The sequence below is a fragment of the Pelodiscus sinensis genome, chromosome 12, assembly GCF_049634645.1.
Source record: "Pelodiscus sinensis isolate JC-2024 chromosome 12, ASM4963464v1, whole genome shotgun sequence".
Lineage (NCBI taxonomy): Eukaryota > Metazoa > Chordata > Testudines > Trionychidae > Pelodiscus > Pelodiscus sinensis.
In genome coordinates, this window is record NC_134722.1 from 47754874 (window position 1) to 47767755 (window position 12882).

The window sequence follows — 12882 nt, forward strand, 5'->3', positions numbered from 1 at the left end:
CACGACACTCAAGTCAGGTGCCTGCAGAGCCAAGCAAAGCTAGTATGTCAGTTTTCAAGCAGCTCCAAGTCTCCCCTAAACTTAGATAGTAACTTGCATTAAAAAAATCAATGTAGGCTAATAATTTCTACCCCAAATTACTTCCTTAAACCTTTGTAAGTCAGTGTGGCATGGATGGAAATGTCCAAGTCGGCCTAAAAGGACATACAAAAAAGCTGGACTGCTCTCTTTGTTTAAAGAGGAAATAAATGTCTTTTAAAATTAAACCCCTAAATAACTAGAGTAGGAAGCTAGGGCTTTCAGTGAATAGTTGGCTTGATTTAGTGGACTGGCCCATGCGTTGGAGAACCTGGAACACCCAAGTTTTTATTTTGGGTCTGACTTGAAGTCTGTGGCTTTGAGCAAGTTGCAGTATTATTAAAATGTGGATAACCCCATGAGTGTAGAGAAGGCTGGGAGGGTGGGGGAGGGAGACCTGGTTAATCAGTGTTTGTAAGGCCAGTGAAAGTTGGCTAGTTAGTATAAGAGGATACATGCAACCTCAGAATTGTGGGGCACAGAAACACAGGCAGTTAATGCTGTTCCTTTGAGCTGAAGTACTGCAGGTTCGAAGTGCAGATCCTGTTTTGCATGTGGCATTGTCTTAATTTGTGTTGCTGTTTTGTTCACAGACTCGAAGTGAAGTGGATCTAGCGCCACCATGTTTCTTTACAATTTAACATTGCAGCGAGCCACCGGCATCAGCTATGCCATCCATGGCAATTTCTCAGGTAAGGTCCTCTCAGTTCTAAGTTAATTAGTTACGGCTTTAGTTTTTCATTGGGGGTCTGCTCCTATTAGTGTTGCTAACTGGGTTGACTGAGAGGTTGCAAATTGAGGGAAAAGACTGGTCTGGAGAGAGCACAGAACTAGGAACTTACAAGTTCAGGTCCTGATTTTTTCACTGAGTTTGTGGGATCTTAAATGCAATGCTTGAACACTCAGGAGGTTGAGAGACTTGTTTTGGTGATTAATGCTTGAAAGGCCTTTTGAATTTCCTGGTTCTTACTAGGATGTTAAGGACTAGTCGCTTCCTCTCCCCTCCCCCCCCCCCCCGCTGCCTCTATCAGATAGAGGCAGTAGGGGGAGGAAGGTGGGGGGTACTTCAAAGTGGCAGCGCCTCGCAGAGCCCTTGGTCCCGGGCTCTGTACGGCACTGCCGTTGCCTTATCGACTAATCAAGTAGTTGATGCAAAAATGCATCGACTATTCAATTAGTGAATTACTCAATACTTAACATCCTTAATTCTTACAGCTCCTAGCTTTAAGTCAGTGATAAGTTTCTTATGGCTTTGGCTTCTTAGGAACCAAACAACAGGAAATTGTTGTTTCCCGGGGGAAGATCCTGGAGTTGCTCCGTCCCGATCCCAACACAGGGAAAGTACACACCTTGCTGACAGTGGAAGTGTTTGGAGTCATTCGCTCCCTCATGGCCTTCAGACTGACAGGTGGAACCAAAGACTATATTGTTGTGGGGAGTGATTCAGGTCGCATTGTTATCCTGGAGTACCAGCCCTCCAAGAACATGTTTGAGAAGATTCACCAGGAAACCTTTGGAAAGAGTGGCTGTCGCAGAATCGTTCCTGGCCAGTTCTTGGCTGTGGACCCAAAGGGCCGCGCTGTCATGATCAGTAAGTCAGTGGGGATCTGTACACTTCCTTTCCTTGTAGCATTTAAAGAAGGGGGAGGGGGACTAATTCTCTTTAGGATTGTTGCTTTACCTTTTCCTTACCTCCAGGTGGTCAGTTTTTGCAGCCTTCTTGGTTGTAGGCTCAGGTGCTTGTCATTCAGGCATTTCATTCAGTTTCACCTTAGGAGTGAACAGTCCAGGTATTTGGAATTGTTCCTGCCTGCTGTCATGATTGCACAAATGAGCCCCAAAATGGGGCCAAACCAGTGTTGTATGGAAACCTGCTCAGGTCGTGGTAAGCAAACCACCCACTTGAAGGTGGTGATTGGGAAAAGGGATGTTGAGATGCGGACGTCCCATTCGTGTGCTGCCAGCTTCCCCTGCCTGAAATGATGATATGAATTCATGTCTCTTCTCTGAGATTGATTGTGGAGACAACTATGCATTTCTGATCAGGCCCGACGCACAGAGGCTCTTAGGTGACCCCAGTGAGCAGGGTTCGCAGCTTAACAACCCTATCAGAGTGAAAATACTGACAAGACTAGCTTGGAAGGAAGTGATTTGTTTCCTTTTAACCTGACCATAGCACTGCACAATTCAGATGCTATTCAGGGTGACTGCTGAGGACAGGACTTTCTTAGTAAATTACCGTGTATCTGCAAAGAAACGCTTACCTTAATTACAGGGCAATGTTAGATGGTTTCCATGAAACTTTCCCTTTCTTTGCATAGCTACTGCCCTTTCATAATCTGTCCGTGCCTGTGGTTGCATGTTTTACCATGGAGTTGAACTTCTCAGGCAGATGCTGCTGCAGTTTTTCTGCCTGCGAACTGAAACACAGAATGAGCGGATGGAGCTTAAAAAGGTTGTCTACAGAGCTAACCTGTGTCCCCCGTTTTTAAAGCTTTTAAATGCTGAAGTTAGGGAGTTGGCATGGACTTAAGTATGATGGGGAGATTCTGGGACAAGAGGCTGCATTGCTGGTTTCCTGCCAGGCTGCTTGTTGGCTGTTTGGTGCAAAGGCGGGGGGCGGTATGGTTGTCTTCAGCCTTGCATCCCCCAGCTAAGTCTATCATGCTCTGCTGTTCTTCCCGGCAGGTGCCATAGAGAAACAGAAGCTGGTGTACATCCTGAACAGAGACGCTGCCGCCCGGCTCACCATTTCTTCCCCACTGGAAGCCCACAAGGCCAACACCTTGGTCTACCACGTGGTGGGAGTCGATGTGGGGTTTGAAAACCCAATGTTTGCTTGTCTGGAGATGGACTATGAGGTACCAAAGGGCAAGGCCCTTGTCTCCCCCCGTTCCCTCTGCTCAGCTAGCTCAGCCTCGTTCCCCTCTGCCCGTTCACCTCGTATGTCCGCTTATGCCAAGTCTTCTCTGCCGCACTAGCTGTCTGGGACAGCCTCCCTGGCCTCTGCTCCTTGACAGTCAATCTTATTTCCCATCTTAGCTGAACTCCTCTCAGTTGCTTGGTCCTTCTCTTACTAAGCTGTGAAATTCAGCCCTCCCTGCGCGATGCGCTTTTCATACAGCCTTCTCACGCTGGCTATGACTCTTCACTCTGGTGCCTCTGCTCCCATTTAGAACCGCTTCCCTTCCTCCAACCGTGCTTCCCCGCCAAGCTTTCAGAACAACCCCTGACACAGACAGGTTGGTTGTGAACTCCCTGCAGTGGGAATCATCTCTAGTTTGTCCCAGCACTGAGCATATTTCCAGTGTTCAGGAAATGAATAATTGTGGTGCGTTTTGGGAGCGATGGTGCGTGAATGATTTTATTCAGAAGAAAGCTGCATGTCGTAGTGTGACAAGGATGCAGTGGGTTTAAAATGCTCCCTCGAATCTCTTGCATCCTGTTCTGGTGCTTTGGAAACCAGTGTTTCACTCTTGGCGGCATGAGCCGATATTTCTCAGCTTAGCCAGCTGCAGAGGCAACTGTTCTAGACCCAGTCACGATTTTCCTGTTACGTGTTGCAGCAAACTAGCACTGCCTTTGTGTCTGTTACTGACAATAATTCTACCCAGTTACTTCCAGTTTGTTGCCCTAAAATGTCTCTGGTCTTGATCCTTTGATGTGCTGCTCCCACAGCGCCCACTGATTGCAGTGTAGTGTGTGCTGAATACCTTTTAAGATCAAGTCCAGTGAGGGTGTCTTTGAATTGTGGTTGTGGCTGTTAATGACCCTGTGCCTGAGACTTTTCCGTTACATGGACAGATGATGATACTGGCTCTAGACAGAACATCTGTGTGTTGTTTTTCCAGGAAGCGGACAATGATCCAACAGGAGAAGCAGCAGCCAACACCCAGCAGACCCTGACGTTTTATGAGCTGGACCTGGGTTTGAACCACGTGGTTAGGAAATACAGTGAACCTTTGGAGGAGCACGGCAACTTCCTTATAACAGGTATCACCCGATTGCTAAGTGGCTTCCCCTTCACCCAGCAAACAGATGGGGGGAATATGCTGCACGTTTGAAAGAAATGATTGCCGGGGAAGGGGGGCCCTCAGCTGTTTTCCTGCTCTTAGGTGGGCCTGGAAGTCAGGTGAGAACTACAAATTGTCATGTGGCACATGGCGTCAGAAGGAATTTGCTTTTCTTGCAGCCTGAAGTGATGATCAGGTCTCTTTTTCTGAGATTTATCCTGGAGATAGGGTTTTACTCTGATTGGGCTGTGAGATGGAAGTATTTAAGCTTCCCTTAGAAAAAGGTGGGGATTTAAAAAAAAAAAAAAACCCAGCCCTGGTGGACAAATTTGTCAGCTGAGGAAATAGAACAAGAGGACTACAGAGTTGTAGCCCTGTGTGATCACAGCTTCACTTCAATAAGTGGTTATGGGCTAACCTTAAACGTTGATTTGGAGGGTGAGACTTTGGCCTTCTGTACTCATTGCAGAAATTAGTTTGTTCCGAGTTTTAGTATCCAGGATTCACCTGAAGAACGTGATTTCTGGTACAAGTACCTAAAGAGTATCCAAAAGGCTTGATGCTGACTGGGCTGATCCACAGTTCCCTGTGTGCGGAGGACTGGACTAGATGACATCTTGGGGTCCCGTCCCAATTTTATGATCTGTCTTATATGTGCCCTGTGGGTCCTGTAGGCTAGTGGGCTCCAGGCTCTCTGTGAACACTCAGTTTGTAGTTTTCATTGCTGGTAATTTCCATTTCTGAGAGGGCAGTACCCGGAGATCGGCTAGGGGTGAGCTTATGATTGCAGTAGCAGATAAGTGCATTTCAGTTACATGTGAACTTGGGGTACTGGCACCTCTGCAGCTGCCTCAGCATCTCAGAGATTTGAGTCGATTTATGGGAATGAGAGAGAGGTGTAAAAATGAAACATTAAGCTGTTGGTGACCCTCTTAAGTTTGATTCCACTCTTCCATTCATCACTCTCCAACCCTAACGCTGCCAGATGCAAACACAAAGGCCCATGCTTACAACCCCCTGTCTTCTCCACCGTCAGCTGAGGCAGGTCTGATCTGTATGTGAGAATACGGAATGAAGACGATCCAGATTGCTTTTGAGCAACAGGGCTTCTTCTCTTCTCTTAATGAAATTTCCATCTCCTCCCTTAGTGCCTGGCGGCTCTGATGGTCCCAGCGGGGTGCTGATCTGTTCTGAAAACTACATCACCTACAAAAACTTTGGTGACCAGCCTGATATCAGATGTCCAATTCCCAGGAGAAGGGTGAGAATTGCATCTCTTGCATCCTGCATTAGAGGCCTTTTCTTTCAAGGTTCCAAATGGACACTTACTCTCAGCTTTTGTGTAGGTCCCAGAGAGGCTGTTGAGGAAGGCGGTGTGTAGCGATAGAAAGACTGTCAAGCTATCACCTGTTGGGGTGTCGAGGGAAAGCCTGCCTTCCTAGCCAATCACATGCCCTGTAAGGGAAGGTTTGGGAGTTAGCCTGTGATCTGAAATGGGGGGTGGAGTTCGTCTCGTCTCTGAGGCTTACCCCTGAGATAGTCCTTTCTCTCTGGCCAGGCTCCAAGATGGGAGCATTGGTAGGAGGAAACAGGATTTACCATGGGGTGGTTGGAAAGATTCACACTGTATGGGCAGAAAAATTCCACAGCTGCTGTGTCCACCTCGTGCTGGTTCCTTTTAGAGGCGTACATAAAAACAGTCCTTTGGGTTACAACCAGTCATCCATCTAGCCCAGGATCCTGTCTCCTGCCAGAGGCCAGTCCCAGATGTTCTAAAGGGAATTAAAAAGAGATCCGTCCCTGGCTGTCCAGTCCCACATTTTGGCAGTTTGGGGACCCCCAGAGCACAGGGCTCTGTCCCTGACTGTCTGGGCGAACAGCTAGACCTATCCTCCATGAACTTACTGATTTTTTTTTTAAATACGATTATTTTGGCCTTCACAGCATCCCCTGGCAGTGAGTTCCACAGATTGTATGCTGGGTGAAGAAGTACTTTCTTTTGTTTTAAACAAAGTAGGGTATGGCTGGCTGGCACGTATCAGTAGCATGCATTGAGGGCAGCCTTGGTGGTCAGCTTTGAATGGCTAGTGACTCCGTGTGCCATAGTCGGCTTTGCCGTGTGTGAGATGGTTCATCCTGGGGAAAAGGGGGGGGAGAAGGGCTTACAGTTTTGGCTCGTCTGAGAAACATGTTGGGAAGAATCGGCTCTCCTCAGAGCGTTCTGGGTGAGTCAGGAGAACACTGGGAAGTGGTACGTTACGTATGAAACCCTTTCCGTGTGCTGAGACCTTTCCTTTTGCTGGGACCATTGAGCAAGGAGAGTGTATTCTGCCTTGCAGGGGAATGGCCTTGCTGAGAGACGATACAGTTGGGTCTGCTCCACCGCTGACATGCCTGACCCTCTGATTGGTTTCAAACACAACAACGGGCCTGTAGCACCGCAGAGTCCAGCAACACCACATAAATAGTATTGTGAGCATTTATGGGCACAACCCACTTCCTTACCTCTTGCTTGTCTTTCCTGGGGCAGAATGACTTGGATGATCCGGAGAGGGGCATGATTTTTGTCTGCTCTGCTACGCACAAGACCAAGTCCATGTTCTTCTTCCTGGCCCAGACGGAGCAGGGAGATATCTTTAAAATCACCCTAGAGACTGATGAAGACATGGTGAGTGATTGTGGAGAGAGCTGCTTCGTGGATTTCGTGTCCTTGAGATGCTTCCCTGTCATGCTGCATTTCCCACGATCACTACACTTCGTTCTAGCACACACCTCCCCTAATTTACATTATTTTTAACTTGGTCTCTACCCGTGAACAGAGACAAGCGACTGCATCTGCCCTGTTAGGTGGCAGCTGCTAGAACCTGGGAGTTACTGCTCGCACACGCAGAGGGTGACACCTACAAAACCGCAGACGGCTCAGGCTGCTAAGCCACATGGGTACTTTTAAAAACGTGACCCATGGTCCCTGCTCCAAAATGTGACCAGGAGGTTCTGAGAGACAGGTCATGGCGATGACAGATTCCAGAGAGTAATGATCCCTCTTGGTCTGAGCAGCCACACTTGGCTGCACCTATGGATTGAATATTTGGGTGCCTGCAATCTCTTGTGTGCAAACGAGTCGGCCAGTTTGGCGTCCCGTGTCCTGCAGCTTTTCCAGCAGGGATAACAAACTGCTGAAAGGACTAGAAAGAGAGGGGAATTGCTTTGTGCTGCCAGTCACTGTGACACCAGCGAGAGCAGTACTGCGGTAACCCCCATTAGTGGTCTCAGGAAAATAACGTCCAAAATAGCCCTAATCCCCGTTGCCTCTGACATGGCACGCCCATCCCAGGAGGTGTCACGATAGAAGACAGTCCCTTCTGCCGTCTGTCTGGCCTCAGGCTTTCATGAGAACATCACGCCTGCTTCAGGTCTGTCAGAACTGCCCAAGGCCATTCCCAAAGCCGTCTGCCCAGCCCTCTGAGCGAATGGTGTGCACGCCAGGTGGGGGTTGTCTCAGGAGTGCTGAGCGTTCTCACGTCTTTCGCAAGCCCAAGAGTCGAGTGGCACGCCTGGCTTATGTGCGGGCTCAGAATGCCAGCCAGTTTGAAACGGGACTGAAAGCGGTGCCCCAAACCAGCAACAGGGCACACACTCTCTGCTATGCTCAGTTGCCGCTCTTTTCCTTTGGCGGTGACTCCATAGCAGCCTTGCCATAAGCTGCTGTCCTGTCCGCGTCCGTTCCTGAATGGGAGCGTGGGCTGCGCTCGTGGGGCGGGGGGCATGGGCCATCTCCGGAGATGGGCTGAACTTACCCGGCTCCCTCCTGGGTGCTTCCAGGTGACAGAGATCCGACTGAAGTATTTTGATACCGTTCCTGGGGCTGCTGCCATGTGCGTGCTGAAAACGGGGTTCCTCTTTGTGGCATCGGAGTTTGGAAACCAGTGAGTAGAGCGTCTTGTTTCCTTCACCTGCCCTGCCGAGTGTTCTCGTCAGCACGATGGGTTGCCATGGCACGCGGTGGAATGTGCAATTAGTTGACCAGGAAAGTTTTAAGCCTAGTAATGTATGCCAGAGGGCTGCCTCGGGATTGCTAGACTCTGGCAGGGCTCGTAGATTGGCAGCTCTTGGGGGCAGCGCGGCATCGCCCTGGGGTACCCCGGGTGTGAGGCCTCTCTGCTGCCTGCCCTTAGTGCCAGGGAGCCAGCTCCCTGATCCCACCTTCCACAGGCAACAGAATCGCTCTTTCGGCCCACGCAGACACCACTGTCTCTGCAGATGAGCAGTAGGCATACTCCGACCCGAGCCCTCTGCGTGTGTCCAGCCCCGGGTGCTCACAGTTACCAGATCCCCTGAGCAGGGTTTCCCAACCTAGGGGTCGCCATCACACTTCAAAAGGGTCGCCGAGTGTCTCCCCAGGTGGCTCTGCCCCTCTCCTCCCCCCGTTTTTGAATTGTCTTGGGTCACCAAGTCTTCCTGAATTGTCAAAACGGGTCCCCATCTGGAAAAACCTGAATTTCCAAGGGTTTGTGGTCCGCGCCTGTAAAGTCAGCCAGCAGGTGGTGCTCTAGCAAGCTGACGAGGGCCTAGCTCCATGGCGTCCAGCCAGCTCTGACCCAGTATCCACTGAGATAGCGAACGAGCCACACTCAGCCGGCCAAATGGCCACATGTGGCTAGTGGTTGGCGTGTTGGACACCACGAGTCTAGCAGTCATCATGGCCGAACCAGAGCACAAACACCCCGAGAAACCTTTCAGGCTTTCTCTCCGGATCTGTTTCTCGGGTATGTGGGTGAAACTTGCTTATTTTCGTATTAAAGAACTTAAGAATGGCCATACTGGGTCAGACCAGAGGTCCATCCAGCTCAGTACCCTGTCTGCCCACAGTGGCCAATGCCAGGTGTCCCAGAGGGAGTGAATCGAACAGGTAATGATCAAGCGATCTCTCTCCTGCCCTCCGTCTCCACCCTCTGACAAACAGAGGCTGGGGACACCATTCCTTACCCAAACTGGCTAATAGCCATTTATGGACCTAACCTCCATGAATTTATCTAGTTCTCTTTTAAACTCTGGTATAGCCCTAGCCTTCACAACCTCCTCAGGCAAGGAGTTCCACAGGTTGACTATGCGCTCTGTGAAGAAGAACGTCCTGTTATTTGTTTTAAACCTGCTACCCATTAATTTCATTTGGTGTCCTCTAGTTCTTCTATTATGGGAACTAATAAATAACTTTTCCTTATGCACCCTCTCCACACCACTCATGATTTTATAGACCTCTATCATATCCCCCCTCAGTCTCCTCTTTTCTAAACTGAAAAGTCCCAGTTGCTTTAGCCTCTCTTTATATGGGACCCGTTCCAAACCCCTAGTCATTTTAGTTGCCCTTCTCTGAACCTTTTCTAATGCCAAAATATCTTTTTTGAGATTAGGAGACCAAATTTGTACTCATTATTCAAGATGTGGGTGTACCATGGATTTATATAAGGGCAATAAGATATTCACTGTCTTATTCTCTATCCCTTATTTAAAGATTCCTAACATCCTATTTGCTTTTTTGAATGCTGCTGCACACTGCGTGGATGTCTTCAGAGAACTATCCACAATGACTCCAAGCTCTCTTTCCTGATTTGTTGTAGCTAAATTAGCCCCCATCATATTCTATGTGTAGTTGGAGTTATTTTCTCCAATGTGCATTTCTTTACTTTTATCCACATTAAATTTCATTTGCCATTTTGTTGCCCAGTTACTTAGTTTGGTGAGATCTTTTTGAAGTTCTTCACAGTCTGCTTTGGTCTTAACTACCTTGAGCAGTTTAGTATCATGTGCAAACTTTGCCACCTAACTGTTCACCCCTTTCTCCAGATCATTTATGAATAAGTTGAATAGGATTGGTCCTAGGACTGACCCTTGGGGTACACCACTAGTTACCCCTCTTCATTCTGAAAATTTACTGTTTATTCCTACCCTTTGTTTCCTGTCTTTTAACCAGTTCTCAGTCCATGAAAGGACCTTCCCTCTTATCCCATGACAATGTAATTTACACAAGAGCCTTTGGTGAGGGACTTTGTCAAAGGCTTTCTGGAAATCTAAGTATACTATATCTACTGGATCCCCCTCGTTCACATGTTTGTTGACCCCTTCAAAGAACTCCAATAGATTAGTAAGGCAGGATTTCCCTTTACAGAAACCATGTTGACTTTTGCCCAACAAATTATGTTCTTCTGTGTGTCTGACAATTTTATTCTTTAAGGGGAGCAAATGATTTTTTTGAACACCCAGAAAATGGCACTTGCCTGTGTTCGTCCCCAACACCTGCAGACTCGGAGGCTGTTAGCCAGTGGCCTTGCTCTTGTATGGTTTCAGCACTTGTCTCCTGCTATGAGACAGCAAAGTCTAGGAGCCAGGAGAAGTGGATTGAGCACTGTTCTGTCCAGAGCCTTTAGCCCAAAAACAACTGGAAATAGCTCCTTGCCCTCCCAGAGAGAACATTCCGTCCAGGCCAGAGTTGGAATATTCTGGAGAGACCCTACTATCTTATTAGGGTCCCCCTCCCCCTTCGCCCACACCGAAAACATGGCCGAGCAGTCGCAGGAGCCTGCTCTGATTGTTCTGTTCCTGCTTTGTGTCTGAAGTTACCTTTACCAGATAGCCCATCTGGGAGATGACGACGAGGAGCCGGAGTTCTCCTCTGCCATGCCTCTGGAGGAAGGAGACACTTTCTTTTTCCAGCCACGGCCGCTCAAGAACCTGGTGTTGGTGGATGAGCTGGACAGTCTGTCTCCGATCTTGTTTTGTCAGGTATGTCGTTCTCATCTTCCCCTCTCCCTCCAGCCTGCCCTCTGGGGGTGCAGGGCCATTCCAGTTGGGAGCCCTCAGCAGCAGGCCAGTGGCTCATCCTTTGTACTGCTAAGTCACTTGGTCTTTAGTTTGTCTCCTCGCCGTGTTGTGTGACCCTCTGTTCCTCTGTGCAGATAGCAGATCTGGCCAACGAAGACACTCCCCAGCTATATGTGGCCTGTGGGCGAGGGCCTCGGTCGTCTCTGCGGGTCCTACGGCATGGACTTGAGGTGAGCTCCCCGGGCTAGAAATACACAGCAGGAAGGCCCTTCTAATAGGGCCATTTTTGAACTTACGGGGAAGCTTGCACAGGGGTGCTGTGATGCAAAAGCCAGACCTTGGTTCAGCTCTGAAAGGGCCTAGTTCTTGTGCCCTTTTCTGCCAAAGGTCCCATGTAAATGTAATCTCTTCTTCAGACTCTGGATCTCGAAAGCTTTGTCTTTCACCAGCAGAAGTTGGTCCAATAAGTGCTACAGGTTGAACCTCTAAAGTCTGGCCCTCTCTGGTCCGGCAGCGTCCGTGGTTTCAGGGAGCAGGGTGTCCACTTAGCATGGGGGTGGCCAAGTTTCCCTCAGTCCCATAAGGTTTGTTTAGAGCCCCCAGTCCTGGCTCTAAGAGTTCTGTGCTGATAGCTGGCTCCAGCGTCCCCCCAAATGTCTTCTAAGAGCCCAGTAAGCATTAACCGCTAGTCACTGGGGTCCCTTTGTGATGGGGCTACGCACCTGTGAGCCTGAACCCCTCTTTTCAAAGGAGCCCTGCTCTTCTCTCCGGTTAGGTGTCGGAAATGGCCGTCTCAGAGCTGCCCGGTAACCCCAACGCTGTGTGGACCGTGAGGAGGCACATTGAAGGTACGTCATCCATCCGTCAAGCACAGCCTGCAATGACGCATGTTCTCCGAGGGCCGGGGAACGGTGTGAAGTAATGGCGCAGTGCGCTCTCTGGAACCGCGAGCTGGTCTGGGCCAGCGGCCCTGTCTGCACGTACCTTATGCCATGCCAAGACTCAGATCCCCTTTGTCTTCCCCACATTGTTACTCTCCCCGTCTCGTCGGTGCGCCGGATGGGCATTCCCTGGAGGAAGCAGCTGTCTTCAGTACCGGGTGCAAATGAACCCGTGTCAAAGGTTCTGTCTTTAATTAGTATCCGTGCCCGCTGATAATTAGTCTGAGTGTCAGTGGCAGCATGAGGAGAGGGGGTGGGGCGCGGCGCGGTTGTGTTTTCCGCCCCCTCCGTGGTGGCTGCCAACGGGCATAGGAGGCATGTCCAGGCAGAGGCGGATGAGGCTACATCTGGATTTGCAGTTCTGCTTCCCCTGCCAATGTGCCAAAAGTGGGTGCTCTTTGCAGCGTTACGGGATGCTTGCGGGGGGAGGCAGCATTTCCCAGCCAACCACGCAACAGTGTGTGCGGGGTGACCAGTGCCGGTGTGATCGCAGCAGTGCAGAGCAACCAACTCATCTCCTTCCAATGGAGGAACACAGCCCCCTCTGCGGGGTGAGGTTAGAGGCCTCCCAAACACCTAGGCTGCTCATGCTCCCTCCTTGAAGGGAAGCGGGTGCGAAGGTCTCCGGATTGCTGCTGGTCTCCTGCTCAGACTTGAGAAGCCAAGAAAGATTCCAGGTGGGCTCCACAAACCGAGTGAGGCGTCTCTAGCCTGCACACGCACTCCACGGAGCACTGGGTATAGATAGCCTCGTCCTGCCGCTCTGCAAGGTGGCTGATGTGCCTGGGCCCCCGAAAATCACGGTGGGTACGTCTCAGGCGAGTGTGGGCGGTGGCTACATGTCCAGGCGATGGACCAGAATGCCACCACCCCCTCTCCCCAGAGATGCCACAGGCAGGTTCCAGGGTGCAGTTCCTCTTGATCCATGCAGACAAGGCTGGCCTCTCTGGTTTCCATGAGCAGCATGTTTGTTGTAAAGGCGAGGAAAGCCGCATTTGGGCCCGACTGTAAGTTCAGCCGTCTCTAAACAG

General features: G+C 50.0%; 2 protein-coding genes and 1 non-coding gene across 3 annotated transcripts in view; all 3 read left to right on the forward strand.

Annotated features, from left to right (window-relative positions):
- CFDP1 (craniofacial development protein 1) overlaps positions 1-12882 on the forward strand; it is a 192089-nt gene that overhangs the window by 19377 nt on the left and 159830 nt on the right. The window lies entirely within an intron of this gene.
- SF3B3 (splicing factor 3b subunit 3) overlaps positions 1-12882 on the forward strand; it is a 37185-nt gene that overhangs the window by 928 nt on the left and 23375 nt on the right. Inside the window, exons 2-11 of the mRNA XM_075940588.1 lie at positions 672-770; positions 1343-1669; positions 2767-2939; positions 3930-4071; positions 5240-5352; positions 6622-6759; positions 7914-8017; positions 10706-10871; positions 11045-11140; positions 11686-11758. Of these exons, the coding sequence (XP_075796703.1) occupies positions 701-770; positions 1343-1669; positions 2767-2939; positions 3930-4071; positions 5240-5352; positions 6622-6759; positions 7914-8017; positions 10706-10871; positions 11045-11140; positions 11686-11758 (1402 nt within the window). The 5' untranslated portion in view covers positions 672-700. The remainder of the gene's footprint in view (positions 1-671; positions 771-1342; positions 1670-2766; positions 2940-3929; positions 4072-5239; positions 5353-6621; positions 6760-7913; positions 8018-10705; positions 10872-11044; positions 11141-11685; positions 11759-12882) is intronic.
- LOC112544247 (small nucleolar RNA SNORD111) lies at positions 2049-2128 on the forward strand. Its single transcript, XR_003087569.1, has one exon. It is a non-coding gene; the product is annotated as a small nucleolar RNA SNORD111 (small nucleolar RNA).